General features: G+C 46.0%; 1 protein-coding gene across 1 annotated transcript; it reads right to left on the bottom strand.

Moving 5' to 3' along the window:
• Window positions 1–27,978, bottom strand: ATP12A (ATPase H+/K+ transporting non-gastric alpha2 subunit; the record flags this gene model as incomplete). Its single annotated transcript, XM_079773815.1, has 23 exons — window positions 1–29; window positions 112–203; window positions 593–694; window positions 815–948; window positions 1,420–1,565; window positions 1,734–1,857; window positions 3,048–3,202; window positions 3,291–3,459; window positions 4,373–4,523; window positions 6,612–6,748; window positions 8,029–8,204; window positions 10,078–10,270; window positions 13,239–13,373; window positions 15,676–15,785; window positions 15,951–16,149; window positions 17,254–17,522; window positions 17,767–17,884; window positions 18,282–18,416; window positions 19,344–19,457; window positions 20,452–20,655; window positions 24,283–24,342; window positions 26,877–27,035; window positions 27,355–27,978. 23 exons carry the CDS (start codon window positions 27,976–27,978, stop codon window positions 1–3), a joined length of 3,735 nt encoding a protein of 1,244 aa, XP_079629941.1.

Genomic DNA, 27,978 nt, shown 5'->3' on the forward strand with positions numbered 1-27,978 from the left:
TTAATAATACATGTTCTTATCCCACCAGCCTGCAGAGGTAGAAAGTGAGTTAGAAATGGATAATCTGTGGAAGTGGATAGGCAGAGTCTCAAAGATCATCCTACAACTTACTTCCAGGGTAGAGTCTGATAAAAAGTTTCCGCACCTCATCGTACACCCAGATGAGAATGGCGTGGGGCACAGCCACAAACCAGTACTGAGGCCTGGAAGCAGAAGGGGGAGGTGAACCTGAATGCACTGAAGGGAGGACCCAACCCCTGCCCCCTTGGAAAGAACAGATCCACTGGGTCACACAACATGAAACTGGAAAGTTTCTTATTTAACCTGGATTGTGACTACTAGAAGTAGCATCTGCCTTTGAGGTGACCTGTTGGATGAGGGTAGAGATGGGATGGTGAGGTGTGGGAAACCCATTTCCTCTTCGGGAAAACTAGCAGGTCAAAGCCTCTGACTAATATGGAACTGCTCCGTTTTGTCTCTATTGAGGGACTGAGGGGAACCTCCCCCCTCTCCCCAAGTCCTAATGTTTATTTAGGCTGTGACAGCTCAGAGCAGGACTGGCCTTTTCCTCCCCACTGTTGAAGGAACTCACCGGAGCATGGTGAAATTCAGGGCTGTGATGCTTCCCAGGCCACAGGAGAGGATTAGAGCGATGATAATCTGGGAGGCAATCCCCACCCAGATGACTTTATTTCTACAAGAAACATTAAAGCATGAAGATTCTGAATGCTTTTGGCCCAGGACCACATACCCAGCACCAGCAGAGTCAATGCTGCCTCATCATCCAGGAGTTGAGGTGGGATACAGGTAGTACCTGAAGAGACCCTGCTGGAAGATGGAATTCCTCCGGGTTTTCCTGATGATCAGATCTGCTATTTGCTGGACCATGATGCCAATAAAGAAAGCCGTGTAGCCTGTCCATTCTAGGTATTTCCTCTGGTAACGCGTCTGTCAGTGGACAGAGAGAGAGAGAGGAGACCATGATACCTCACAGGGAAAGCTTCAGAGAGACTTCCATGCAGTTCTGTGAAGCTCTACTCTCCCGACTTCCCGGAGATTGAGAGCGGATCACCTCCTTGAGTTTGGAAAGGAACATAGTTGTTTTTTGTTTATTTTCAACCAGGCAAGCAGGAAAAGATGCTACCTTAATTGATTTGGCCCAACTGTGGACATTGTTGGGACTGGCTACTCTTCCCTAAAAAGTGACCTCTAGGCATCCAATTCAGGAGAAGAGGTGAGTCCCAGCAGAGGCCACAGCAATGTCACCCAGGAGCCCAGAAGCCCTGTTAACTTGGAAAACGTTCACCTTCTTTGTGTCACTACAGCCATCCAGGGAAGCCTAAGTTCTGTGTCAGCCTGAGCAGGGCAGTGATAGGAGGGGAGGAGCAGGAGGACCGAGAAGGCAGAGCCCCTCCTTACCCATTCTTGTCCATAGCTGTCTTCCAAGTTGTTCACAGAGTCCTTCTCCCATTCCACCCGTAGGTTAATGAGGGTGCTGGGTCTAAAGCCCTCCTGTGCATACACGGTGAAATACACAAGAAAAGCTCCCAGGGACTGCATGAGACCTGAGGGAATGAGAGTAAGGCGTAGATTCCACGATGCCTTCAGAACTGCCCTGTCCTTATTCTCCTCGTGGTTCCTCCTCCCACCCCAACCACACCCCACAAGGAAAAGCACAGCTTCTGTCTGTGACTGGGTAGTCCCCTGGGTGACAGGACATGCCCTCATCATACCTATGTGCAGATAAGAGTATAAGGCAAGCGGCTTGTTCACCAGTCGATCCTTCTTCTTGTGGCGAGGCTTCCTATTCATAATGTCACTTTCAGCTTTCTCATAAGCTAAGGCGATGGACGGAACCTGGAGGGGAGAGTCTTGAGGCCACCCCTTGAACACCATGCTCTACCCACAGGATTTCAGTAGTGGGCTGGGGAGGGTGGCGGGGAGGATGGTGGAAGGTGACAATGGGCTATGGAACTGGTCTATTCAGGGTGAAGGCAAGGGGTGGGGTGAGTGCATTGTCTGCAGTCGGCTTTAAAAATCAATCTGCTTTCCATCATCACCATGTGCTGGCAGTTCTATACAATGTGAGTTATAAGTATTTTAACTTAAACCTGGGGCAGGTTTCTCCCACTGTCCCCTCCCCTGGATTCTCTCCCAGGTCTTCCATCCTAGAGGGCCTGTTAAAAGACAGATCATGGCTCCACTGCCCCTCCCCACCCCCCCCCCCCCCCCCACACACACACACACTTCCCACAGACTTTCTGATCCACAAGGTCCTGGCTAGGGCCAGAGACTGCATTTCTAGTAAGTTCCCTGGGCCACACTGGAAGAACCACTGCAGTGGAGAGAAATGAGCAAATCTAAAGGACGTGGAAATGATCTGACTGTAACCTTGGCTGTCCCATTTCCCCTCTGAGGTAGAGCTATCTTGTCTCCCTGCAATGTGGAGGTTGTGTAAAGCAAGAGAGGGCAAGGAGGCAATTTGCAGGACTGCTGTCCTCACTTGGAATTCAGATTGCTCCCCGTTGCCTTTCCTCCTTTGCCTCTGTAAGCCAGAGACACATGCACAATGTCACCAAGATTCCTTACACAGATGCAAGCTTGTAGAGGGGAGGGTTTTGGTGACAGCATTGTAGGTCAATGTGAAGCTTTATAACTGTGGCTTCTTATTGTGTTGAGGTGAGGAGCCTCCCGATCACAGATCCCTTTATTTATCAAGGGGCTGCTCTGGGTTATCACTTTAGCCACTGGGTCCCCAGCAACACAGGAACTATCTTGGTGACAACTGCATCTTCTCTCACCCTGACCAATAGCATATGTTTTGGAGGGTGAAGAACTCATGTTTGAAAAGCTGTTATATGAGGTGAAGTGTTGTTAACTTCCAAACATTTGACAGATTGGCATCAAGGAAGAGCTCATTAGAAATGCAGAACTTCAGGCTCCTTCATGGCAAAGTTTAGTTTACCTCCTTGCCCTTGAGGCAATGACTCTGAAGTTTACATGACCTGGGTTAGTTATCAGACCCTATTCCCTGTAGTGCTACTTACAATGTCTGTGCCCAAGTCGATGAACAAGATGGTGATGGTGCCTAAGGGCAGGGGCACCCCAACAATGATATAGATCAGAAAGGGGCACAGTTCGGCGATGTTCTTGGTCAGGGTGTATGCGATAGTCTTCTTGAGGTTGTCAAAGATCAGGCGACCTAGGCAAAGACGTTTCTCCTCATAGGACTGGCTCTTCTCCCAGTGGCCCCAGTTTTCAGGAAGACCACTTGGAGGAAGACTACGCACCTTCCTCCACCCCGGTGACTATGGATGCGAAGTTGTCATCCAGCAAGACCATGTCGGCTGCATTTTTGGCGGCATCTGAACCTGCTATCCCCATGGCAATCCCAATATCTGCCTTCTTTAGAGCTGGAGAGTCATTCACTCCATCACCGGTCACAGCAACAACTGCATCCTATGCACAGGGACACAATGAGAAAATGGGAATGAACAGCACTATGGGGTCCCAGGTCTGGCAAGAATACTGTTTCCCTTTTGTCTTGAGGATGGAGGACAACTGGAATGGAGACAAAGGGCCTGGTTTGGGATTTGGGGGAGAGATAAAGATGGGAAATCCCAGATGACAGATAATGAGCTCCAAACAAGATGTATTTAAATAATTAAAATCCATGTGTGTGGCAGGCAAGAGGGATACAATTGGTGCTCCATAGCCACAGGTTTCCCATCTGAAGATTCAACTGAGGATCAAAAATATTCAGAAAAAATAAACCCCAGAAAGTTCCAAAAAGTGAAACTTGACTTTGCCACATGCTGAACACTATGCTGATGCCACAAAAATGAAGTGATGTGGGGCACACCCTGCTATAGCTTCTGTTCACATGTAGGTAATGTGAAAATGTCAGTTATAGGTAAATGTAGGTTACATGAAAATAACACTCCATTTTATATAAGGAACTTGAACATTCATGGATTTTGGTTTTGTGGGGGGCGGGGGGATGAGGGGGATGTCCTGGAACTAATCCTCTGAGGATACTGAGGGATAACTGTATATTTTACATTTTATGTCTTTACATTTTTGTTCTCTGTCTTAAATTTTAAATCTTTCTGTACCCACACTGAGCACAGTACCAGATGTTTCACTGTCAGAAAGCCCTTTGGAGAGTGTGCAGCTGCGTGTGCGAGGGAATCTAAGGAGGGCAGAGGGTCAGCCTGAGATGTGGCAATGTGAGATAATGAGGACAGGCAAGGAACTATCTCTAGAGGCTGAAAAGGCACCAAGCCTTGACCTGGGATCTGAATCTTAGCCATGCAGTTCCCTGCAGACGGTGAGGGACTGGGAGGTCCTCTGAGCACTGCTGCCCACCCACCTGCCTCTGGCAGCCCTCCACAATAATCAGCTTCTGCTGGGGGGATGTTCGGGCAAAAACAATCTCTGGGTAGCTGGTTAAGACCTCATCCAGCTGGTCCTTGCTCATGTCCTTCAGCTCCATGCCAGTCACCACCACAGCTTTAGCATCCCTAGAAAGGTCAGAAGGAACTGGGTGAGGCCAAAGGTCAGATCTTTGGCTGAAACACCCTTCTGGGCAGGATGTGGACTGAAGCCTCTTTGATTTCACTTGGGAATCCAATGTCCTTGATATCCAATACTTGAGTGGGATGACGGGCGTTTTGAATACTGGGGACACTTTGGTTTCCATTTCAAGATGGTAAACTGAGGCTAAAAAAGGAGTCCATTTTTCCCTAATAGGAATAACCAAGTAGCCTTTTCCTGATAGGAATGGGTGAGAAGTGGAACTTCCTGGGCAGTGTTTTACTTAACAAGGAAATGAAGGATTAAAAAACACTGCCTGTTTATATGTTTTGGGTCCTAGAATTCAGCTTATGCCAAAACATGGGTAACAATTCCTATTGTTTATTTCAGATTTATAGAGTATCTACTATGCAATGAGCTAGGTAGGAAAAAATATATTGAGGTCTTCTTTGAGAAAAACTGTTGTCTGCTACTCTAAAAGGAAGGTTCTAGAAACTCTGATTTTTCAGATCTGATTGTGTTGTCCCCTGTTAAAATTCTTTAGAGGCTTTCTTTCCATTAAGCTTAGAGCAGACCCCAGGTGAAGCTGGCACGGCCAGGTGCAGCCCGTGCTGTTGAGTCTCATCTCATGTCCCCTATGTTTCAGTTCTAAGCCCACAGGCCCTCCACAGCCCAAAGGCTTGCACAGTACTTGCTGCCTCATCTTTCCTTCACTAACACTCCACTTTTCAGTCTTCAAATCTCAGCTTAAACACTCTGTACAAAACACTTCATGCCTTTTTCTTTATATTTTTAAAGTTTTGAGCTTTTTCCTGTAAGTCTGTTTTTTCCTGCTGGTGCTAAAAACTGGAATTCTAGCACTTGACTAAAATCACAAATCTTCCTAAATTCTGGTAAGAAAATAGAAAAGTAAGATAAGAAGGAAAGGGTGGTTCCTCCCTCCTCCAGCCGGGAAAGTCATTATATGAGCATGAAGCTAGAAATGATAAAGTGGATAATTAAAAACATTCACAAAAGTATCCACCCCACTTTTTTGTTCAATGTGGTGACTTGTGTGAAAATGTATAATCCTGTTATTTAAAAAAATAGAACAAATAAATAAAAGCTCTAAACCTGTTTTCATAGATGAATGTTATTTCCACAAAGGAGAAGACACTTAGCCTTCACATACTATTGTAGTGCCCAGAGGTTGTAATTCTGTTTGGTTGTTTTAATTAGTAATTTGTTGGCCTGGTGATAATTATTATCTGACAGCTGTGTATTCCTAAAAGGCATGAATACGTGGGTAAACCAGAATTGGTTCACTGGTCTTTCCCTGTTTCCCCCCACATGCATGCAAGTATAATAAAGCCAATGACATTTATTTTCACAGTGTGACCTGTAATCTAATTATTTAAATTATCAGCTACCTCTTCCCACACTGCCAGCTCCTCGGTGCAGTGTGTCTCCTTCACTGTACTCATCGTAACCGTCAGTTCTGAGTTTTCTGTCCCTCCGATTAGATAGAAGGAAAGAACGCTCCCTCAGGGTGGGAATAGTGGCCAGTCTATTTGTTTCTATAGTTCCAGTTTCTTGCAAGGTGCCTGGTACATAATTGACACTCAGCAATTGATTGTGGAAAGAATTAACACAAAGAAAAGCTGAGTGTTTCTTTAGGAAGCTATCATGATATTTACTTGCAAAAAAAAAAAAAAGAAATGCACAAAAGTCAGAAGGTTCTTAATATTCCAGATTATACAACTGGATCACTGGCAAATAATTTCATATCAACCCTTTGTTTCAGATTTTCTCACTCTAAATTAGGCATGTAATGTTTTAGATCTACTTTATTGGATTTTGAAATTTCACACAAGGGTAATTTTTGTGGTATTAATATAGTGCCTGGCACATAGTAGGTACTCAAAAAAATTAAGAGTGAATGAATGAATATATAAGTTAGAGAGGAAACCAGCCTAGCATCACCTTGAGAGAGTGTTTGGCAAGAAGGGGATTTGCTCCAAATAACACAGCTCTTTAGAGCCAACAGTGTCCCACTGAACTTGAGTTTCTGCAACACTGGTTTTCTACTTACTTACTGTTTGTTAACTTGCTCCACAGCAATGTTGAGGCGTTTTGCAATGTCTTCCACAGTCTCACTGTTGGCTGAAATGATACCTACACTCTTGGCAATAGCTTTGGCTGTAATTGGATGATCTCCTGTAACCATAATAACCTAGAACACAAACATGGAAAAGGCATGGGAATAATGAGGAACTACCTGGCCAGAGTAGGGGCAGTTCCGTATCACCTGCTCTACCCTGACTTAGTAGAACATGGTTAGCATTGACTGTGTTCTGCTCTTACGGATAGTTCTTGATCTTAGATCAAAGACACAACTGTCTGTGAAAGACATACTGATCCCACTGGATCTATCGTTGCTTCTAAGCTTCTTGCATTTCCTCCTCTGATTAGAGGAAGCCCTTTTCCTTTGATGTTGCTGTATTTGTGAAAGGGCTGGTAGCTGTCTACCTGGGACAGCCTCATGTGGTTTCAACAATCTTGATATTAACATGGTAATGGAATGAAGATTTTGGTTTTGATATCATGAAGGCAACTGAATTGCTGAGGTTGAACCTCAAGAGGTTATAATAAAACCTTTTATTGTCTATTATCTAGGGCAAAATATGGCTACTATATGGCACAGGGAGTTAGCTTCTCACTGCATTTATTATTGTGCTTTATTTTACACAGACATAATCATTTTGCTTTTATTTGCAGTTACTGAAAGCTTAGGGTAGTGAAAGTAGAGATTTTAAAAAAGGAATTAAAGCCCTGGCCAGTGTGGCTCAGCTGGTTGTCATCCCGTGCACCAAAAGGTCCTGGGTTTGATTTTGGATCAGGTCACATACCCAGGTTGCTGGTTCAATTTCTGGTTGGGATGCTTGTAGGTAGCAACCAATAGGTCTCTCTCTCTCTCTCTCTCTCTCTCTCTCTCTCTCTCTCTTTCTTCTTCTTCTTCTTCTTCTTCTTCTTCTTCTTCTTCTTCTTCTTCTCCTCCTCCTCCTCCTCCTCCTCCTCCTCCTCCTCCTCCTTCTTCTCCCTCTCCCTTTCCTTTCCGCTTTCTCCAAAAAAAGGCGGGGGGGGGGGGTGGTATTATGGTATTTACTTGAAGAGACCTAAATACTGACTATCTCTTCTGACAAATGTCCTTAGAAATGGATGCAACATACATGGAGGACTTCTTCTTTTGTTTGATTTTGTTTTGTTAATTCTCACCCAAGATATTTTTCCATTGATTTTTAGTGATAGTGGAAGGGAGAGAAAAAGAAAGACAGAGAGGAGAGAGAGAAACATCAGTGCAAAAAAGACATCAATTGGTTGCCTCCTGCACATGCCCCAATGGGGGCTCGGGGTGAAACCTGCAACCCATGTACCCTTGATCGGGAATTGAACCCAAGACCCTCACCAGCCAGGGCCATGGAGGACTTCTTAAGTCAGGAAGATAACTCCCACCTTGATCCCTGCACTCCGACATTTGGTGATTGCATCCGGGACAGTCGACCGAGGGGGGTCAATCATTGACAAGAGCCCCACAAAACAGAGATTGGACATGGGGAAGTTCATGGCATCGACATCAAATGAATAGGTTTCTGGAAACTCGTCTGCTGGCAGGTAGAGATGACAGAAACCTGGAATGGGTGTGGATTTGGAAGTCAGTGTCTCAGGACATTTTCATATACTCTCAGTCCTTTATTCTTTTATCAATAGAGTCTATCAGAATTCATTCTTTCAATTTCATAATGCATGTTGTTTTAAGCAAAGAAATAGTTCATCCAAAAAATTCATGTGCCCTTAGGTTCTCTGTTATGTTCTAGGGTTATGAAAATCAAGAGTGGACAGCCTTTACTTCTGAAGATATCCCAGTTGAGTGTGGGGTCAGAGACATAAAGAAATAAGCATAATGGAGCACGGTGAGTGTTATGAAGAGAGCTACACTCCAGCCACCTGGGGAGTCAGGAAAGACTTCACCAAGAAGGTCGTATGTGAGCTGACTCTTGAGAGCGTCATTAGGGAGGACTGGAGGGTGGGAAGACCAATTAGGAAGACAAAACAGCATGTGCTACTGCATAAATGGGGAGAAGGGTCTGGGGCATCAGGGGAATGGTACAGAGCTCCGTCTTTAATCAAGATAATTATGAGAGAAAGGCCAATAGTAGTGGAGCAGACGGTATCTGGCTCTCACAGTTTGAGGTGAAGGGATCCCTGTGTCTGGTGGGACTTCCAAGATCATGTGACTTTCTCATCAGCTTTCACATCAAATTTATTCTCATCATGGCCCACCACATGGCCCACATGTTTCAGTAAAGCACGGGCTCTAAGAGGTCAAATGTGAGGTTCTTAGAATGACCCTAATTAGATAAGTATCAGTCTTGCCATGAAAAGGATACTTGGTAATGTGGGCTATTTGATAATACTTTAAGCATATCATCTCATTTATACATTTTACTTGTTTTACAAACTCAAATATCCTTAGATTTCTGCTCTATTGGCAACAACTTTCATTATGTCTATTAAGCCTTATCATCGACCATGAACTTGTTACTTTGAATTTATCATCCTGTAGTTCAGAGGTGCCACTCTGTCAACCCATGATTCTCATAACAGGACATACTTTGTGATATCACTGAAGTGACCACAATTGGGTTCCTGCCACAGTGTATTTCTATAGTTCCTTCTACCTTTAATATCCCCTATCTCTGTTACTGGTAATATTTGCCCATAATCGCTAAGTAAAATAATTCAACCTTTTTAAAAACTTACTTTTCTCCTCCAATAAGTTGATAAATCTTACCAATTCTTCCTCTAAAAGTGTCTCTGGTAACTGACATCTCCTTCACGTTCCCATTGCCCTGAATCAAATTTCTATCCTCTGTCACCTGAATGAGAGCAGCCACCTCCTCCTGAGACCCAGGCCTGTCTGCTCCCTGATGCTGCCAAGCATGATCCTTTAGAAAACACTGACTCTGACCAGTTTATTTGCTGCAAAGCCTCCAGCGGCTCTGCCCTGATTGCCGAATGAAACCCAGTTCCTCACCCACTTAAGGCACTCCAAACCTTGACCCCCAGTCTATCTTTCCAGCCCTACCTTCCATGATGACGTGATCTCCTCAATCCTGCAACACTCCACATTGACCAGCTTCCTGACAATGCTCCCCCACCACCACCACCACCACTCTTTCTACCTCTGGGCTTTGGCCTATGTTGTTCCCTTCACCGTTAAACCTATCCCTCACTTCCCTTCAAATATTGTCATTCAAGGCCCAGTTTAAATGTAATCCTTCCATAGAACCTTCTTTGATTTTCCTGTCCTGACAGCAACCCCACCCTCCTTGCTGCCATCATGTGATATTCTCTTAATTTGTATACCATTCTTCTTGTGAGTCCTGTGGAGGCTACAGCCACTCTGCTGGATGGCCAGCCTGTCTCATCTTGTGCCCTAACACAGCACAGAGCCTTGCACTGAACAGGTGACACATAAGGGTTCTGCCACGAAGAGCTTACCCAGAACACGCTCCCCTAGACCTCCCAGTTCCATGTATGCAGTGTAGAAGGCCTCAGCTGTGCTCTTGTCCAGAGGCTGCTCCTGGCCATTGACCATGATGGTGCTGCACTTTTCTAAGATCTTCTCAGGGGCCCCTTTCATCACCATGAGGAAGCGCTTGTCAGTGGGGTCATCTGTCTTATGTATGGAGAGCTGGGAGGGAAGAAAGTGGACATAAGTACAGCATGCTAGTAAATCACGACACTGTCTCTATTACTGAGGGCCTGAATTGTACCGACCTTTTAATTAGCAACATGAGAAGATGAAAGCAACTTTTTGTCTCATTGGGCTACTTATCCTTAAAATGTCAAGGAGGAATTTTACAGGTGGGTTCTCTCCTTTTCATTTTCTGGCTAAGAGATATGCAAGACATCTGGATTCAGCCATCTAGTCCCAGCCCAGCTTTAGGGGGGGCCAGATGTGCTGTCCGCTTGTGACATCTTCTTCTGCATTGAACAAGATCTGCAGGGGTGCCTGAGGGGTTAGGGGTTGTAAGCCACCTCGTCTCATCTCCCATCTCTCCCTCCTCTGAGCTATTCTGAGCTCAGGCAGGCCTTCCTGTGCCTCTTCCTCTCTAAACTGATCCAGTGTGTACTGCCTGGATCTGAGAGGAAATGGGAGGGGGTGTGGAAGTGGGCAGGCTCACGTCCGGGCTTTCAGGAGAAAAGTTAACTAACAGGTGTCTGGTGATTAGCCTACCAATACCAACACCCTTGATCTAGTAGTTCTTCTTCTGGACTCATCCTAATAAGGTAATTGGGAAAAGTGTGAAAATTTGTATAATATTAAATGGCTAAATCTTACATAGTCCTTGTTATATACCAGGCACTCTTAAGCCCTCAAAAGGAATTTCAAGCAGCTGGAGTATTTGAGAGAGAATGAGTAAGTTTATGAGAAAAATTCTACTATTTTGGGTCTATCAGTTGATTTTTAGACTTTCGGATATCAGAGATGAGTACAATAAAAAAATAGAGGGCAAACGTAGTTTGCCAGCCTTTTAAATTTATGGTCATGTAATGACATTAAAAAGCAACTACTCAACCAAAACCAAACCAAGAGCAAACCTCCCATCTACTATCACCATCGTTTTCTCAAAGGTAGATCATTTCAACATTTAAAAAGTAGGAATAATAAACACTTATGTAGTGTGTGCTGTCCTAAGTGCTCACACAGTAAACTAATTCTCAAACTGCCTAAAGGCTGTGGGTGTTCTTATCACCATTTACAAGGCAGGAATCTCAGGTGCAGAAAGGTTAAATGACTCATGCAAGGTCACACACTAACAGGTGGCTGAGCTGGGGTTTAATTCAGGCTGGCAGGTGCGAGGCCTCACCCTGATCACAAAGGATGTAAAGGATAATTGTTTAAATGAAACACATTCATCTTTACATAAAACTTTATAAAATATTGTCTAAAAATCCAATTTGTCATAAACTACTGAAAATCTCTTCAAGGACCAGCCTCAGTTTGGGGAATCGCTATTCTAAGGCCAATAAGATGTGGACTTTCTACTTTGTTTCCCTCAGTTGACAGAACCCTCACAACTTTCCAAGGTCACAACATCTAATTCTCATTGTTCATGGCTAATTTTTGCTCAGGTATAACTTCAATTGGCACCAACAACATCCAAAGAGGTATTTTGGCCTTGTCAGCAGGCACACACACAGGCCCTCTCTTCTTTCTAGTCCCAACTCTGGTTAGCACATTTTCTCCTTCCACTTTTGGTACATGAGGCCTCATGGGATCTGCTTTTTCTCATTTCTCACATGCTGAAGGAAGTCTTTACTGGAGTAGATAAAGTTTTCTGAGTATAGACTAGTTTGTAAGAGCACAGACTTACAGGGTCTGTGTGAGTCCTGGCTCAGCCCTCACCAGCTGTGTGATAAAGTTCTGTGCCTCACTCCCTACCTTACAGAGCCGTGGTGAAAGTTGAGTGATTTAATACATATGGAAATTAGCACACATGATTACTATTATTATTTTAGGATTGTGACTCATTCTGTTTTCACCTAAGTTTTGAAAGAGAGATCTGATTTCCTGGCTTTAATATTTGACATCTCACACTTTTGTTTGTTGTCTATTTGGTTAACTGCAGTTCTTCATTGGCCCATTATTCACAAAGATGTTTGCAACAGTTTTTTTCCATCCAAACAAAATGGCAGGCTAATCACCAGAAACTCTGACACAAACATGGCTATCTTATTTACACACTTTATTGTTAATGCAAGGCAAAATCATAATGCCTATGCTCAGTTCTGGAGTCTAGTGGAAAGCCCATTGGCAGCAGGATTTTGGGCTACACGCTGTCATTTGTCCAAACACAGGAAGGATGCGGGGATTTGGTTATTGGCCACCCCTAAAATGAGGGGAGACAACTAGGCAAGGACAGCCATTTTCTTCCTGAAAAATGAACGGACGGAAGATCCCTCTGGGGCAGGACTGGAAAGCCACTTGGCTGCTCATCAGAGAGACTCCTCACTGGTTTCAGAAAGGCAAGGCTTCCTCACATGGCCTGAGCAAAACTGTTCTGCCTCTGACTTACATGGTAGAAAAAGCACGTGTTCAGGAGTCAAACAGATGTGTGAAAATTGGTTGTGCCACTTTGGTGCTGGAGTGAGTCTGAGGACATTAACACACTCAGGGTCTGTTTCCTTACCCATAAATTGGAATTAATTAGTCCCATTTCATATGCTTACTGTGAGGATCAATGAGACAATGTATATGAAGCACCTGACATAGACTGAGGACACAGTTAGCTCTATCCCTTCCTCCACCTTTCATTTACCTTTTGGGCTCTGGCTGTTGCCCCTCACTTGTGCAAGTCACCCCACAGGAGCACGTGTGAATGAGTGAGGATGTGAGTGAATGTGCCTGTAATAGAGATAGATTGTTCTAGGAGAAGCCGGGCTGACGAGATTCTTTTTCTCTATCTGCCCCAGGTAGAGGAAGGAGACCAGCAAGAGAAAACCTGTTCTGGGTTTACGAGACACCCAGGCCATCCATCTCAGAGGACTATTTTTAAAGTCAAGTGTCATTCAAAATTCGTACTAACCTAAGAGTACTTACAGGTAGAAATGTCATTCTCCTGATAACAGAAATTCAGTTGTGAGGAACAACTCACCTGAAATTTGTTGGTTGAGTTAAAAGGGATTTCTGCTACTTTGTGGTTTCTTTTTCTAATTTCCATCACGTTACCCAAAACCACCTCTGAGAATTTCAAAAGAGCAGTTTCTGAGGCATCTCCAACCACAACTCTCTGAGAATCAAGAGAGATAAAAATAAATATTTGTATCACATAATCTGGTTCTTTGGGGATTATTTTCAATTAACCAACTAGCTAGACAGACAAAATGATAACACACAATTGTGACTGAATTAAGACCATGGTAAAAATATTAAAGTGAATAATGCCACCTACTGGCATTAGCAAAGCTCAAAGTTAGAGCTCTGAGAGCTGAAGGATTTCATGGAAAAAAAAAACAACAACAACCAGTTATGAATTAGATCTTGAAAGATGGTTACAAAGAGAGAAGAAGAAAGCCTTTCAGAAGCCAGAATGCCATGAATGGAGGTGAGAAGTGGAAGACTTCTGTCCTAAGTGCTGGGAGTACAGATGAACATGGAGGGCCCTTAAATGCAGGCTGAGGTCTAGGTTCAAGAAGCAGAAAACAGAAGCAAAGTAAGTTTTTGAGCAAAGTTAGGTGATGTATTTCATCTAATGTAGTTTTTAAGGAAAATTAGTTCCATGCAAGAAAGACTGGAGGAGGGATAAACTAGAGTTAGGTAGGCCAATTAAGAGGCTGATACAGTTATTTTGATACAAGAAATTGGTGATAATAGAAATGTAAAATTATAGATATACTAGAGGCCCAGTGCACAAAATTTGTGCACTCGGGGGGGGGGGAAGGGGGTCCCTCAGCCTGGCCTGAGCCCTCTCACAGTCTGGGAGCCCTCGGGGGATGTCCGACTGACAACTTAGGCCCACTCAAGCCAGGAGTCAGACATTCTTAGTGCTGCCACGAAAGCGGGAGAGGCTGCCACCACTGCTGCTACGCTCGCCAACCGTGAGCCCAGCTTCTGGCTGAGTGGCACTCCCCCTGTGGGAGTGCACTGACCACCAGGGGGAAGCTCCTGCATTGAGTGTCTGTCCCCTGGTGGTCAGTGCGCGTCATAGGACCAGTCGTTCTGCTGTTTGGTTGATTTGCATATTACCCTTTTATTATATCGAATTTTAAAAAACATACCTTTATTGATTTTAGAGAGAAGGGGGTAGGGAGAGAGAGATAGAAACATCAATGATGAAAGAGAATCATTGCTTGGCTGTTTCCTGCACACACCCTACTGGGGATTGAGCTCACAACCATGGGCATGTGCCCTGACTGAGAATCGAACCTCAACCTCCTGGTTCATAGGTCAACGCTCAAACACTGAGCCACTCTGGCCAGGCAAATTATAGAAATTTTGAAGCTAGAATGATAAGACTTGGTGAGGAGAAAGTAAAGATGACTTCTAAAAGTTTTGGCCCAGATGACAAGTAAAATGGTGATGTCACAGAAAAAGAGAAAAATTGGGATAAGATCTTAATTTGAAGCCAGGTTAAGTACAGGTGGAAGGTGACAAGTAGTATAAGTTTGTTGAGACAGTCAAAACTTCCAAGTGCAAAACAAACACACAGCTAGCTGGAGATCCATGAGTTGGGATGAGAAATTAGAACTGGACATAAGGATTTGAAAGGCAGAGAAGAGATTGGCTGAAAAGAGAATTGATGAGCTAGCTGATAGAGAAAGAAAAACAAACAAAAAATACAAGAAGGTAGGGGAGGGTGCGGGTAAGGGAGAGATTAACCAAAGGACTTACATGCATGCATATAAGCCTAACCAATGGACACAGGGGGGTGAGGGCATGAATGAGGGAGTAGGGGGAGACTGAGGGGATAAGGACACATTTGTAACACCTTAATCAATAAAGAAAAAATTTTAAAAAAATACAAAAAAGAGTCAATGAAAATAATGACAAAGAGAAAAGCCCGGGGGACAGATTCAGTGACTCATTGGGAGGTTGAAGAAGAGAGAAAGGGAGGAAGGGGGAAGGGAAAGGAAAGGAAAGGAAGGAAGCAAAGGGAGTTAGTTTATTGCATATTCCAATATTTTAGGACCCCTTAGAGCACCTGCAGCCAAGAAGAATGTGTTCTAAGATCAGTTCTTCATTTCCATCCAATTATATTTTAAACTTCAGTGAATGACATTTATACAATAAAAATTTTTATTATATCTACTTATCTGATCAAGAAGTTAGGAAAATAACTTAAGGACATACTCATTTTCTGGAATAAGACAAAATTTTCAAAGGACTGAGATCAATCTGAGAATTTTAGATGTCTTTGTGATGGTGCAAAGCTAGTTAGAATGAACAAAATCTTTTGCAGGTCTTGGAAGCCAGGCTTGCTCTTACCAGTACAAGCTTTCCTGTGTTGGAGAGATTAAATCTAGCACCGAATTAGAACAGGAAAAGTGACTTCAAACTGGCCGTGGTTTAAGACAGTGATGCAGACACTTTACCTTCATGATGGGGACTCTTTCCTGTCCTGGTCTGAACTCGGCTCGGTTACACAATGTAATTATCTTCGATAATGAGGCCCATGTTCCAGAGCTTTGATCAAAGGTTTGCTCTGGAAAACAGAAAGCACAGGGGATGCTATGGGTGCTGGGCCCCCTCTCCACAAACCATTCTATTCACAAAACTTTGAGACTGCACACCAACTCTGCCACGTTGGCTGTGCCCCTCTTCTCAAGTCCACAGCTTTAGGCCAAACTGAATGCTCCAGAAGACTTACTGAAATGGTCTTCACTGGTGTCAGCCCTAAAGATCTGATTGTCAAACCATAGATGGGCCACGGTCATCCTGTTCTGGGTCAGAGTCCCCGTCTTGTCTGAGCAAATGATGGAGGTGGAACCTAGTGTCTCCACGGCCTCCAGGTTCTTCACCAGGCAGTTCTTCTTAGCCATCCGTTTTGCTGTCAGTGACAGAGTCACCTGGACAGAAGAGAGAAGAGAAAAACCCATTAGAATACAGATACAATAACATAAAAGTAGCTAAGGCTGGACTAGTTTCAGGCAGTACCTGATAAATCCTATATGTTTTAGTTAAATATGGGATATTTCTTTTGTCCTTTTACACCTTAAAGAAATGATCCTGAGGAATTCACAGGTGACAAAACCAAGCAAGGTTGTTACGGCCCATACTCGTGTGTAATTATAGCGGGAGCTTTGGTCACCTAGCTCCTGTCGGACAAAAGCGTGAATGCATAAGGTTTGTGCCAAAGAGCTTGTCCCAAAGGCTTGCTTGTTGCTTTGATGAATCAAGTGTTTGTATTTCATTTGAAAGGTTCTTAGCTCTCTCTTTTAAGCCCTGAGATCTCAAAGGGTACTTTGGACTCAATTTCTTCAAATTACTACCTGCTGGAGTCAGAAGGGACATGGAGTTCAGAAACTTCTGTCCATATTTGCTGAGGACAACAGCAGGCCGACGATCTGAGGCCACCTTTACATGTTAACTGGAACCACGAGTCCCTCTCCCGCACCCCACAGGGCCTCCATAACAGAGACTTGGGGGGGCATTGTTGAAGGATTAATTGGATTGGTCCTACCAAGGGAGAGCCAACGCTGAATTTGGGGGAAGGTCCAGGGAAGGGCTGTATTTCTCCGCAGAAAAAAGGTGTTTGTGTGTCTGTGTGTGTCTCCGGGAAGAGAATTTAGGTAAGCAAAGTGCCTAAGTTCCTCAGCTGTAGAAACTGCTAAGGAAATTGTGGAAATGTGAGAAAGACATCTGGCTGCTCAAGAACCTGTGAATGATGGTTCAAACCTTATCTAGATCTTAAGGAGCAAAGTTACATATGTGATTCGCAGATAGATCTCCTAAATGAAAATACAAAGTTTTCAAGGACAGTGCATTCAAATATGAACAACCTCATAATTCCTCTGTCCCTCTAAGAAACATTCAATTTGGAACGTCTCCTGGTTGTCTCTGACCGGGAGGGAGTATTGCTCTGAGCTGGAGGAGTGGGAGCTACCCCAGCATAACAGGGTGGCATGTATTAACAGGGTCAGGGGACAGGCCACTTAGCAGCATGGACTCACAGTGACAGTGGCCAGGAGGCCCTCAGGTACATTGGCCACAATGATGCCAATGAGGAAGATGATGGAGTCCAGGACACGGTACTTCATGGATACCGCAATGATGAAGAAAAGGACACCGATGGAGATGGCCACTCCTGCCACAATGTGAACAAAGTGCTCGATCTCGGTGGCGATGGGTGTCTTCTCATTCCCAACTCCTGAAGCCAGTGAGGCGATCTGACCAATGATGGTGCGGTCACCCGTGTTGATGACCATGCCAGTCGCTGTGCCTACAGGTGAAATGGATATTTTATTTCATGAGTCCTCAGCTGAGAGAGGACCACAGCCTCCTCATCTGGTGGCTTATGTGATCAATTAGCACAGGACATTACAAAGGCCAACATCAGTCCTCTAGGCCCTGCAATTCCATGTTTTCTCTTGGACAAGCTTTGTACAAGAGATGAAAAGAGATACAAACATAGAGCCCAAAGGGGCCCAGTGATGTGGGGGGTCCTGAGAGCTGGCAAGACTTACCTTCCAGACAGGTTGTCGAATAGAAGCCAATGTTCTTTGTCTCCAGGGGGTTGTCATGGGTGAACTCACAGGAGCGGGGCTGGGGCTCAGACTCCCCAGTGAGAGATGAGTTGTCAACCTAGAAGAAATTGCGAAGAAGTTCAAGATGAGCCCTGACCTGTGTTTCTCAGTGGTTAGAGCATCAGCCCATGCACCAGAGGTTTGTGGGTTCGATTCCAGTCGAGGGCACTTACCTGGGTTGCAGATTTGATCCCTGGCCCTGGTTGGGGCATGTGTGGGAGGCAACCAATTGATGTGTCTCTCTTACATTGATCTTTCTCTCCCTCCCTTCCTCTCTCTGAGAATCAATGGAAAAAAAATATCCTCAGGTGAGGATTAACAGACACACAAAAAGAAAACAACAAAAAATTCAAGATGAGGCACTGTGTCCCCTGCTTTAGTTACACCAAGGACTGGAAGGACCACAGAATGCCAGCCAGTTAGCTGCCTGATCCTTGGGCACCTGTGACACTTACCTTGCACCCCTGGGCAAACAGCAGCCTGATGTCTGCAGGGATCTGGTCCCCTCCTTTAATCTCCACTATATCTCCCACCACCAGCTGCTCTGCAGGAATTATCTTCTTCTCTGAATCTCGAATGACAAGCGCTTGCTGCAAAAGCAAATGTGGCAGATGCCTTAGATTGGGGAATGATGCTGATGCTTCTCCTCCCACCACTGACCAAAACTCAGACAGCAAAACTCAAAATGGCAAAAGATGAAACGAAAGACTTTGTCTTGGGCCTGAAGACCCTAATAACTATTTTTTTTTCTTGAGGAGGAGCTCTTAGAGAGACATTCTTGGACACAGAAAATGTCCACTTTGCTATATTGTGGGCAGAGATAGCAAAGGGGCAGCCCTGGGTCTGACGGAAAGGAATGAGCACTCCTGGCTTCGATGTCAGGGGAGAATCCTAAAGGTTGAATCAAAGGGCTGAATCATCTTGCTCAGCTCAGGAAACCTTTAATCCTGGAGGAAGTGAATCTCCTCCACCAGTAGCACAAAAGATCTCCAGAGTCCCCTCTTGCTGGCCGCCCTGGGGCCCAAGGACAGTGTGGGTTTCCCACTGTGCTGACAGTGGTGCACAGTCTCCCGAGAGGACACCTACCAGGGAGCCTTGTAGGGACAAAGGAGCAGTGGCTGCCCCACACTGAGTGCATGCTGGGGCCACATGCAGTGAAGCTCAGCAGTGGCAGCCAAGATGGTCACAAATAAAAAATCATGGGTTGATGTCCTTGGCTACCAGACCACCTAAATGACTTTTGTCTCAACAGTTCGCCAACACTTCCAATAACAGAAGATACTGCACAATGACTAATGTTTCCATCCTACTCTATTCGTGACTAAGCATTTTCCTGTCTCTGACCTCACTGATTATCTCAGTGAGGAAGTGGGGGTTCATAGAGGTTAGGTCACTTGCCCAAGACTTCTCAGACAGAAAAGGATGAGCCTGAGCCTGGCCACAGGCCCTGTGCCTCCAAGGCCTCATCTCCTCACCTGAAGTCATGCAGAAATGGCAGAGGGACAGCGGCTACTCACCTGTGGGATCATCTTACTGAAGCTGGCCATGATGTTGGTGCTCTTGGCTTCTTGGTAGTAAGCAAAGATTCCTGTTAATATGACGACCAGGGCAAGCACGGTGCCCAAGTACACCTGGGTCAGGAGGAGAGGCATCGGTCAGAAAAACCAGCCACAGGGCAATGCAGTAACAGAGGGCTAGTTCCTAGGGCTAGAGCTCTTCCCGGGAAGGCCAGATAGATGGCAGTTGTGTCCTGGTGTAATTTACAGGCCACAAAACATATCCATTTTAAGTCTATAATTCAATGATTTTTAAAACATGTACACAGTTGCTTATTGAAGTTGCAACAATTGCCACAATTCAGTTATAGAGCATTTCTGTACTCCCAGTAAAACATCTTGTGCCCAATGGCAATCTCCCTGCTCCCAACCCTAGCCTAGCAGCCACTGATCTGCTTTGTCTTCAGGATGTGCCTGTTCTGGGCATTTTACACCAATGGAATCATATGGTATGTGGCCCTTTGCATCTGGCTTCTTTCTCTCAGCCTCACATTGGCCAGTGTGGTTTTGTTGCTCAGTTGTTAGCAGGCACACATGTTCTCTACATTAAAAGGAATGAGTTAACCCGGCCAGTGTTGCTCAGTGGTTGAGCATCGACCTATGAACCACATGCCAGGGTTGCCAGCAGGGAGCATGCAGGAGGCAGCTGATCATGTTTCTCTCTCATCATTGATGTTTCTATCTCTCTCTCCCTCTCCCTTCCTCTCTGAAATCAATAAAAATATATTTTAAAACATTTTTAAAGGAGAGCATTAGCTTTTAGGAGAGAGAAACCACAAATACTTCACATGCATATACATTTTTTTTTTTCACTTAGGAACTTACAATGTTTCTCTCTCTCTCTTTTTAAAATTCATGCTCATACTGCATCTGAAACATCAGGTAGTCAGATGTAATTTCTGTTTTACAGCTGGGAAAATGATTGATTTTGCCAAACCCATGCAGCGATTGGTCAGCGGGAGACTCCTGATTCCACCCAGGGTTCTGCCCCTGAAAGGTCTCACTTTATAAGTCTGTTTTCCCCTGTTACCAATTCAGTAAAACCAGGCAGGAGACCCCAGCGCCTTACATTGTCTAGGGGTGATGACTTATCGTTAGAGTACTGGATCCCATACGCAATCCAGCACAGAATGGCTCCCACCCACAGAAGGATGGAGAAGCCTCCCACCATCTGCTTCAGGAACTTGATAATCTCTGGAGTTTCCTTGGGAGGGGAGAGGGCGTTGGGCCCATCTCGAGCCAGGAGCTCAGCAGCTTGGGTGCTGGAGAGACCCTGAGAAAGTTGAACAAAAGTAAATAGAATTATGAAGTACAAATCGGCAGTTGCAAAATAGTCACAGGGAGGTAAAGTATAACAGAGACTATATTTAATAATTTTGTAATAACTATGTATTGTGCCAGGTTGGTACTAGACTTATTGGGGGAAATCACTTGGTAAGTTATTTAAATGTCTAGTCACTATGCTGTACACCTGAAACTATTATAATACTGAATGTCAACTGTATTTGAAAAAAATTAAAATGAAAACAATAAAAACAAACAAAGAAACAAAAAACCTCAAACAGAATTAGACATTTCTCTGCCTTGGGTTGGATATTATACTTCAGGAGGTTGTGGAGAGGGGTCACCATGCGCAGGGAAGGCCTGGGAAAAGTGGGTGACGCCTCACCCACCCCCACCTTGCTTCTCCCAGAATTGCCTTTTGAAAACTAATCTTACCAAGTTGTTTCCTTGTTTTAAAAGGAATGCTTAATGTCAGCCAGGCAGTATTTTCAATATATTTACTCATTTCATTTTTCAAAATAACCCTCTGAAGAAGAAACTATTATTATCCTCATCTCATAGATGTGGAATTTGAGGCAAATGATGGTTAAGTCATCAGGATTCGACCAGCGTCTGGACCCAGAGCAGCTATATTCTGTCTGCTAAGATGGTTGTGTTTCTTAGAGATTTACCCAGAGATAGCAGCAATCTGATTTGAAATATAAAAGCTAGTCATCAAGGTTAAGGGCAATGCAATAACATCCAGAAAATACTCTCTCTTCTGGAACTGCAGTATAGTACATGGCTGATTTTTCATGCTTAAGTCTGGTGCTTTTCTGCTTTTCTAGATATTGGCCCTGAGTACTAAGTTCTTGTTCATCTTCAGAGTTACAAGTCCTCCAGCTGGAGGCCCACATGGCCAGGCACTTCTGGCCAGAAGCCTCCACCCACAGGTGCACAGAGCCTTGAAATCCCGAACTATCATCTGTAGGGTTCCCCCGCAAACTACCTTTTATCGAGAAAGTCTTTTACATTCCTTCTCTCCTTAACTATGTTGTAAGCCAGTTAAAGGTTAAGGACCCTATCCTTGTTAATTTGTGTGTCCTTTACAGGACCTACTGCTTTTTCTGTAGTAGAGGCTCAAACAGTTGTTAAATAACTGGATTTGTAATCAGCAACTGGATACCATCACCCCCATTTGCAATGCCTTTTCCAGAACCTCAGACTCACTATCACCCCTCCCTCCCACTGCCTTCCCTAACCTCTCACCCCCACCCCTGGGGTCCAGCCCACAACCTGACCCCCTGCCCACATCTCCTTTTCCTGCTGGATTAAGGACTTGTTCAAAAACCTCAGTGTCTCTTCTGCACCCTTCCCCCTCCCATCTTACTGCTGCTGCCTACTTCACATGCTCTTCTCATAATCCTGCATTCTTCTAGACCCTCTGATCTCCCACTTAAAAATGAAATGTGTGAAAAAATATAATATACCCTAATATATAAAAAGCCAGGGGCTGTCACGACCGAAACAACCTGACAGATGACCAAACAGCAGGCTGCATGGGGCAACAAGACCTGCAGGGGGGTTAGTGAGGGACGACCAAATGACTGAACAGCAGGATGTGTGGGGTGACCAGGCTGGCAGTGGGGTTAGTGAGGGACGACCAAATGACTGAGTAGCAGGTTGCATGGGGTGACCAGGCCAGCAGGGGGGTTAGTGAGGGACGACCAAACAATTGAACATCAGGCTGCATGGGGCAACTAGGCTGGTGGGGGGGGGGAAGTTAGGGGTGACCAAGCCAGTGAGGGGGGGAGGGAGTTGGGGGCAACCAGGCTGGCAGAGGGGCAGTAGGGGGTGACCAGGCTGGCGGGAGGGGGCAGTTAGGGGCGACCAGGCAGGCAAAGGGGGGCAGTTGGGGGGTAACCAGGCCAGCAGAGGGGCCAGTAAGGGGTGACCAGGCCAGTGGGCGGGGGGCAGTTAGGAGCGACCAGATCGGTGAGGGGGGCAGTTGGGGGTGACCAGGTCAGTGAGGGGGGCAGTTGGGGGCAACCAGGTCGGTGAGGGGGGCTGTTGGGGGTTACCAGGCCAGCGGGGGGGGGGGTTGGGGGCGACCAGACTGGCAGGGGGAGCAGTAAGGGGTGACCAGGCCAGTGTGGGGGGGCAGTTGGGGGTGACCAGGCTGCCAGGGGGGCAGTTAGGGGCAATCAGGCAGGCAGGCAGGTGAGCAGTTAGGAGCCAGCGGTCCCAGATTATGAGAGGGATGTCTGACTGCCAGTTTAAACCGGCAGTCGGATATCCCCCAAGGGGTCCCAGATTGGAGACGGTGCAGGCTGGGCTGAGGGGACCCCCTCCCGTGCACGAATTTCATGCACTGGGCCTCTAGTATATATATATTTGTCTTCTCCCAGAATTGCCTTTTGAAAATCAATCTTACCAAGTTGTTTCCTTGTTTAGAAATTATTTTCTTTATACAACTAATATAGTTGTTATTCCTTACTTCAGTGGTCGACAAACTCATTAGTCAACAGAGCCAAATATCAACAGTACAACGATTGAAATTTCTTTTGAGAGCCAAATTTTTTAAACTTAAACTTCTTCTAACGCCACTTCTTCAAAATAGACTCGCCCAGGCCGTGGTAGTTTGTGGAAGAGCCACACTCAAGGGGCCAAAGAGCCGCATGTGGCTCACGAGCCGCAGTTTGCCAACCACTGCCTTAGTTTAATATGAAAGTGCTGGACAGTTCCACCAAAATTACCTCTCCCCGACCTGATTTTCTACTTTACCTCCCTGCCATCAATTCCATGCACTCTGTCCTTCCTGCTCCTTGGGTACTCTGGCAACTTAAATCCAAGCCATCATCCTACATCCTAATTCAAACACTTCCACTGGTCAGAATTAAAAAAATCTCTCAGCACGTGGTGTAGTCCTCGTGGTTGCCCTCTAAGTGGAACAGAGTGGATGACATGATACTTTCCTGTACATCTGGCCCCCCCTCTGAGCTGATAACTCCATATGACAGGGTGCCTGTTCCTCTCTGCTCCTCTCACTGCTAGCCCAGTGCCTCACACAGTGGGTATTTTTGTTGACTTAAACAGATGTAGCCAAATCTCCTGATGTCAAGCCACCAAAGCTTTTGAAATATGAGTTGAATGTGAATTCATAGAAGGAAGCAGTGCCTCTGTGATGGGAGAGTTACGAGCCACCAGGGACCACTCAGTCCTTCTCAGAAGAGGAGGAGGAGGACAAACAGGTCTAAGGCTGTCACCCCAGACCCTGGCTTCTTAACACTGGGTCTCCCCATTCTTTGATAAGGCCATCATACTTCCTGTACACCAGGATTAAAACAAACTGACCATGACAATGAGCAAGCATCTGAACCTTCGTGGGGAGACCATAGCTTTCGAAGTCACAGTCAAAAGAATTGTAGAGTTAGCATCCAGCTCAGCCAGGGAGCTTGATCAGGGCCTTGGTTCAGAACGCTAGCACCCGATGTCAGCTCCCCTCTGTCACTCACCACGCATCTCAACGTTAATGCCACAAGTCACTCATCCTAATGGTGCCCTCAACTTTCCACACACTCTTTTCCTTTACAGTGATAGGGCTACTACTCCTGACTTGAGTTCCCTCATGACTTACCGTAACAATATTGGTATGATATTTATTTTCCAATTCCTTATTGGTGAGCTTGTGGTCATCCTGAAGTTCATGAAAAGAAGAACAGAGTGAATTAGATAATTCCAAAAGACTCAAGCTGGAAACTCTGCCAAGCCCCATGGGAACTAGGAGAGGGGCCAGAAAGTGTGGGAGTAGGAGACAGGGCCCTGGGTACCAGGTGGCCATTGCAGAGAGGGACGGGAGGGTCCTGCTGCAGGAGAGGCTTGTCCCGATTCAGGGGACTTCCTGGCCACCCCGGGAAGAGTTTAGACTTAACTTGCTATTTACCACATTGTTTTTATGAACAACGCAATGCATTCCACCTCAGTCTAAGTTCCAGCACATGCAAGTCTGAACCTACCTGGTGTCCAGGTGCTAACTCAGACATGAATGTGGGACCAATGGAGGGTGACCAGCAATACCAAGCAGCCCCATTTCACATGCCCTGACAACCTGGGACCCATGCAGCCCTTGCTGGGAAGGTAGTCTTTGGGAGAGGGAAGCATGACTTTCCTTATTCAAGTACTTGAGACTCAGGTAGGTCACTGGTTACAGAAACCCCGCACTTCAAAAACCTGTCATATAATGCCATTATGGTCCACACTCACTACTTTTGGCACAGGATCATTAGACTCAAGCAGCATTTCTCAACCTGGGCACCATTGACATTGTGGGCCAATAACTATGTTTTAAAGACTTCTACTCACCAGCAGCTTCCCTCAGACCCAGGACAGTCTTTACGCCCTGACTGTCCAGAACAAAGATTTATACTTGTGACTGGGGCCAGAGCCACCTCTTCTCTTAAGTGCATGCAAAAAGCGTCATGTTAAGAGATTAAGACTTTACAAAAAAAATTTTTTTTCCTTTTCCTCATCCAGAATTTGCTTTGCTCATTCTTTCATGTCAATTGAAGATGACATTGCCAAGGGTTCAAAGGGTTAAGATACAGTTCTATGCACTGTGTGCTAAGTTCTGGGCAGGTACAAGGAACAGGGAATGGATGAGTAGAGCCACTGTTTGCATACATGGACTGGTTTTTAACAGGCTGCACTGGAAGGCAGAGCACCTGTCCTCCGCCTTGGTTCTGGGGATGAGAATGCCGAAAGGCTGGGACTGGGCCCCTCTGCTGGCCAGAACTGGAATAGCACAGGGCAATACCCTGGGCTGGGTTTGGGTTTATTCAAAAGCCAAGAGTGCTTTGACTCTCATCAAGTCTCTGATTTGCTGGACAGGCCAGGGTGCAAGAGCATCCAGGCACATTGTCCAAATTACAGGATTCTTGGGGAGCAGGAGAACACTGGCTAATCCCATGGAAATTATTTTTCAGTATTACACATCTTCACAAACTGCTCAAGAAGAGAGATTCTCATCCTAATAAACAGGCAAATGACAGAATGGATATATTTTCATGTATACATAGAAATTTCAAGGAAGACTATAACGTTTTCAATCCTGAATGCTAGAAAAACATAGGCAATAAGAATGGCTGTCTATTATCTGGTGCTGTTCTCAGCCTTCCTCCTGCTGTATTTCACTGACCTCTCTTAACAAGCTTATGTGGTAGGCATCATTTTTCATTTTTTCAAAATAGGAAACTGAGTTTCAGTCAAAGTGGGAGTTGAGTTTAGGTCAGTACAATTTCAGGGCTATGTTCTTAAATGTCTATCAGGATATATACAGACAAATGCTGCTCAAAGTTTCACAAGCTCTCCAGGAGAAACAGAAAGCCCTGATGTATAGCATCTGATCATTTCTCACCACAGCCAAATTTCGAGCTACTAATGCAATGCCGAGATGTTGGTCAGCTTGTCAAATTCCTGAATATTTAACCACTGGCTCTCTAGCCCCCCAGGAACGTGTACCACCACTGTCTGCTCAATCATAGAACTTTAAAGCCTGCAATGAACTTGAGTGTAGAAGCTTCCCCTTTGATGGTCCTGGGACGAACGTCATATTTCAGTTCTGAGGCTGTCCTTTTCTACGGCGGCCAAAGTCCTTCTTCAATTGTAATAACATTGAGCTTCCATAAAGCACTTTAATTACAAAATACTCTTATTCTTTTCTCACTTTCCCCCATCACAGACCCATGCAAATTCAGCAAAGCTAGGTAGTTGTTCCCAGTTACATGTAGAACTTCAATGGGTTGTAAAGTCATCTGACTCCAAGCCCAACAGTCTTATCACCTTCTCATGGAGCATATATGCCCCAAACCCAGTAAATCTCAAATGGTTTCACTTTATCAGCTAGAAACTGGCAAATGGTTACTTATATTTCACTGAAAGGAGAGCAGTGTGGGCCAAGCCTGTGGGGACTGGAATCCCAGAGGCTTCCCTGAGTCCCACCTGGGAATGCCAACAATCAGAATGCAGGTACTCTGCAGAGGCTTGGCCCCTGGGCAGATATTATCCTACCTTTCTCTTTCTACTTAAAAAAAAAAAATCTTATGAGGAAATTAAACCCTTCAGAATGCTTTTTCTTTGGAAAAGGGAGGGTATCGGGGCAAGGTCCCTACAAGCTTCCCAGCCGAGGGCCAGCACTCAGGGGGCCCCTTTGACTTCAGGGCCCACTCCACTGACCAGATCAATTTCTTTTGTCGGATGCTCTTTGTGGTGATTCTTTCTGCGTTCCAAGCAGGTACCCGGCAGGCCTCTGTACTTATCCTTGCCATCCCCCTGGTCTGTTTGCTTCATGTCTTTGGCTCCACTGAGCTCCACAGAGTAAATTCGGGGTGTTTTCTGAAGGAGAAGCAGAGGTACCGTATTAGCCCCAAGTGGATTTTCTGACTTCCCCTGGGGGTCAGGGACCACCATCCCCGCTGCCATCCCCTCTCCTGGGGAGAGGAAGGAGCAGGATTGTGGGGAGGTTCCTCCACTTTCAAACAGCAGCTCCCCAGCCCTCTCTCCCCTCTCCTGTGTGGGGGGCAGGCTGGGGTAGCCCCTCCCGGGTGGAGGGGAAGGTGGGGTGTGATTTCCCACCTAGAAAGAACACCTCGCCAAGAAGCCGTGGGCTCTCTCTAGGACCTTGTTCCCCATTTCTTGGGTAGAGGGAGCTCACTGTCCCACCAGTTATTGGGTGCAGGGTGCCCACTGCTCCCTGTTTTTCTTGGGTTGGTGGGGGCCTGCGGGGGTGCTGCCCAACGAGCTCCTGAACCTGAGCCCCAGGCGGGCGCGCCTTACGCACCGCACTACGGTGCATTCTGCATTCTGCATTCGCACAAGCCCGGCCAAGTGCTACCCTGGGAATAGGAGCTGCCCTCGGACACCGGCCCCTCCCGTCTGGGGCTGGGGCTCCAGCTTCCACTGAGGGCTTGGGGCCGGGCGGGAGAGGAGCGGCGCGGAGGCCGGAGAGCCAGAGGTGCTGGCGGCCCTCCACATCCCGCACCTCTCGGCCGGCCCGGGGTCGGGATGCACGCACCTGGCCCATGACGCAGTGGAGTCCCGGCCGCGGCTGGCGCGGGTTTGCGGGCGGGCGGGTCGGGTCTGGCGGCGGCGGCGGAGCGGCGCTGCACGAACCTGGGCGGCAGGTGCAGCCGCTGGCGGGGAGGCGGCGGCGCCTTAAATGCCGCTCGCCCCGCCCTGGCCGGCCCCGCGTTCCGGCTTTGGGAACCCACCTCTGCCGCCGCCCGAAAGTGCGCCTGCGACTGGCTTCCCAACAAAGGCACCGATACAGACACACCAT

This window comes from Cnephaeus nilssonii, assembly GCF_951640355.1.
Source record: "Cnephaeus nilssonii genome assembly, chromosome: 6".
Classification (NCBI taxonomy): Eukaryota; Metazoa; Chordata; class Mammalia; order Chiroptera; family Vespertilionidae; genus Cnephaeus; species Cnephaeus nilssonii.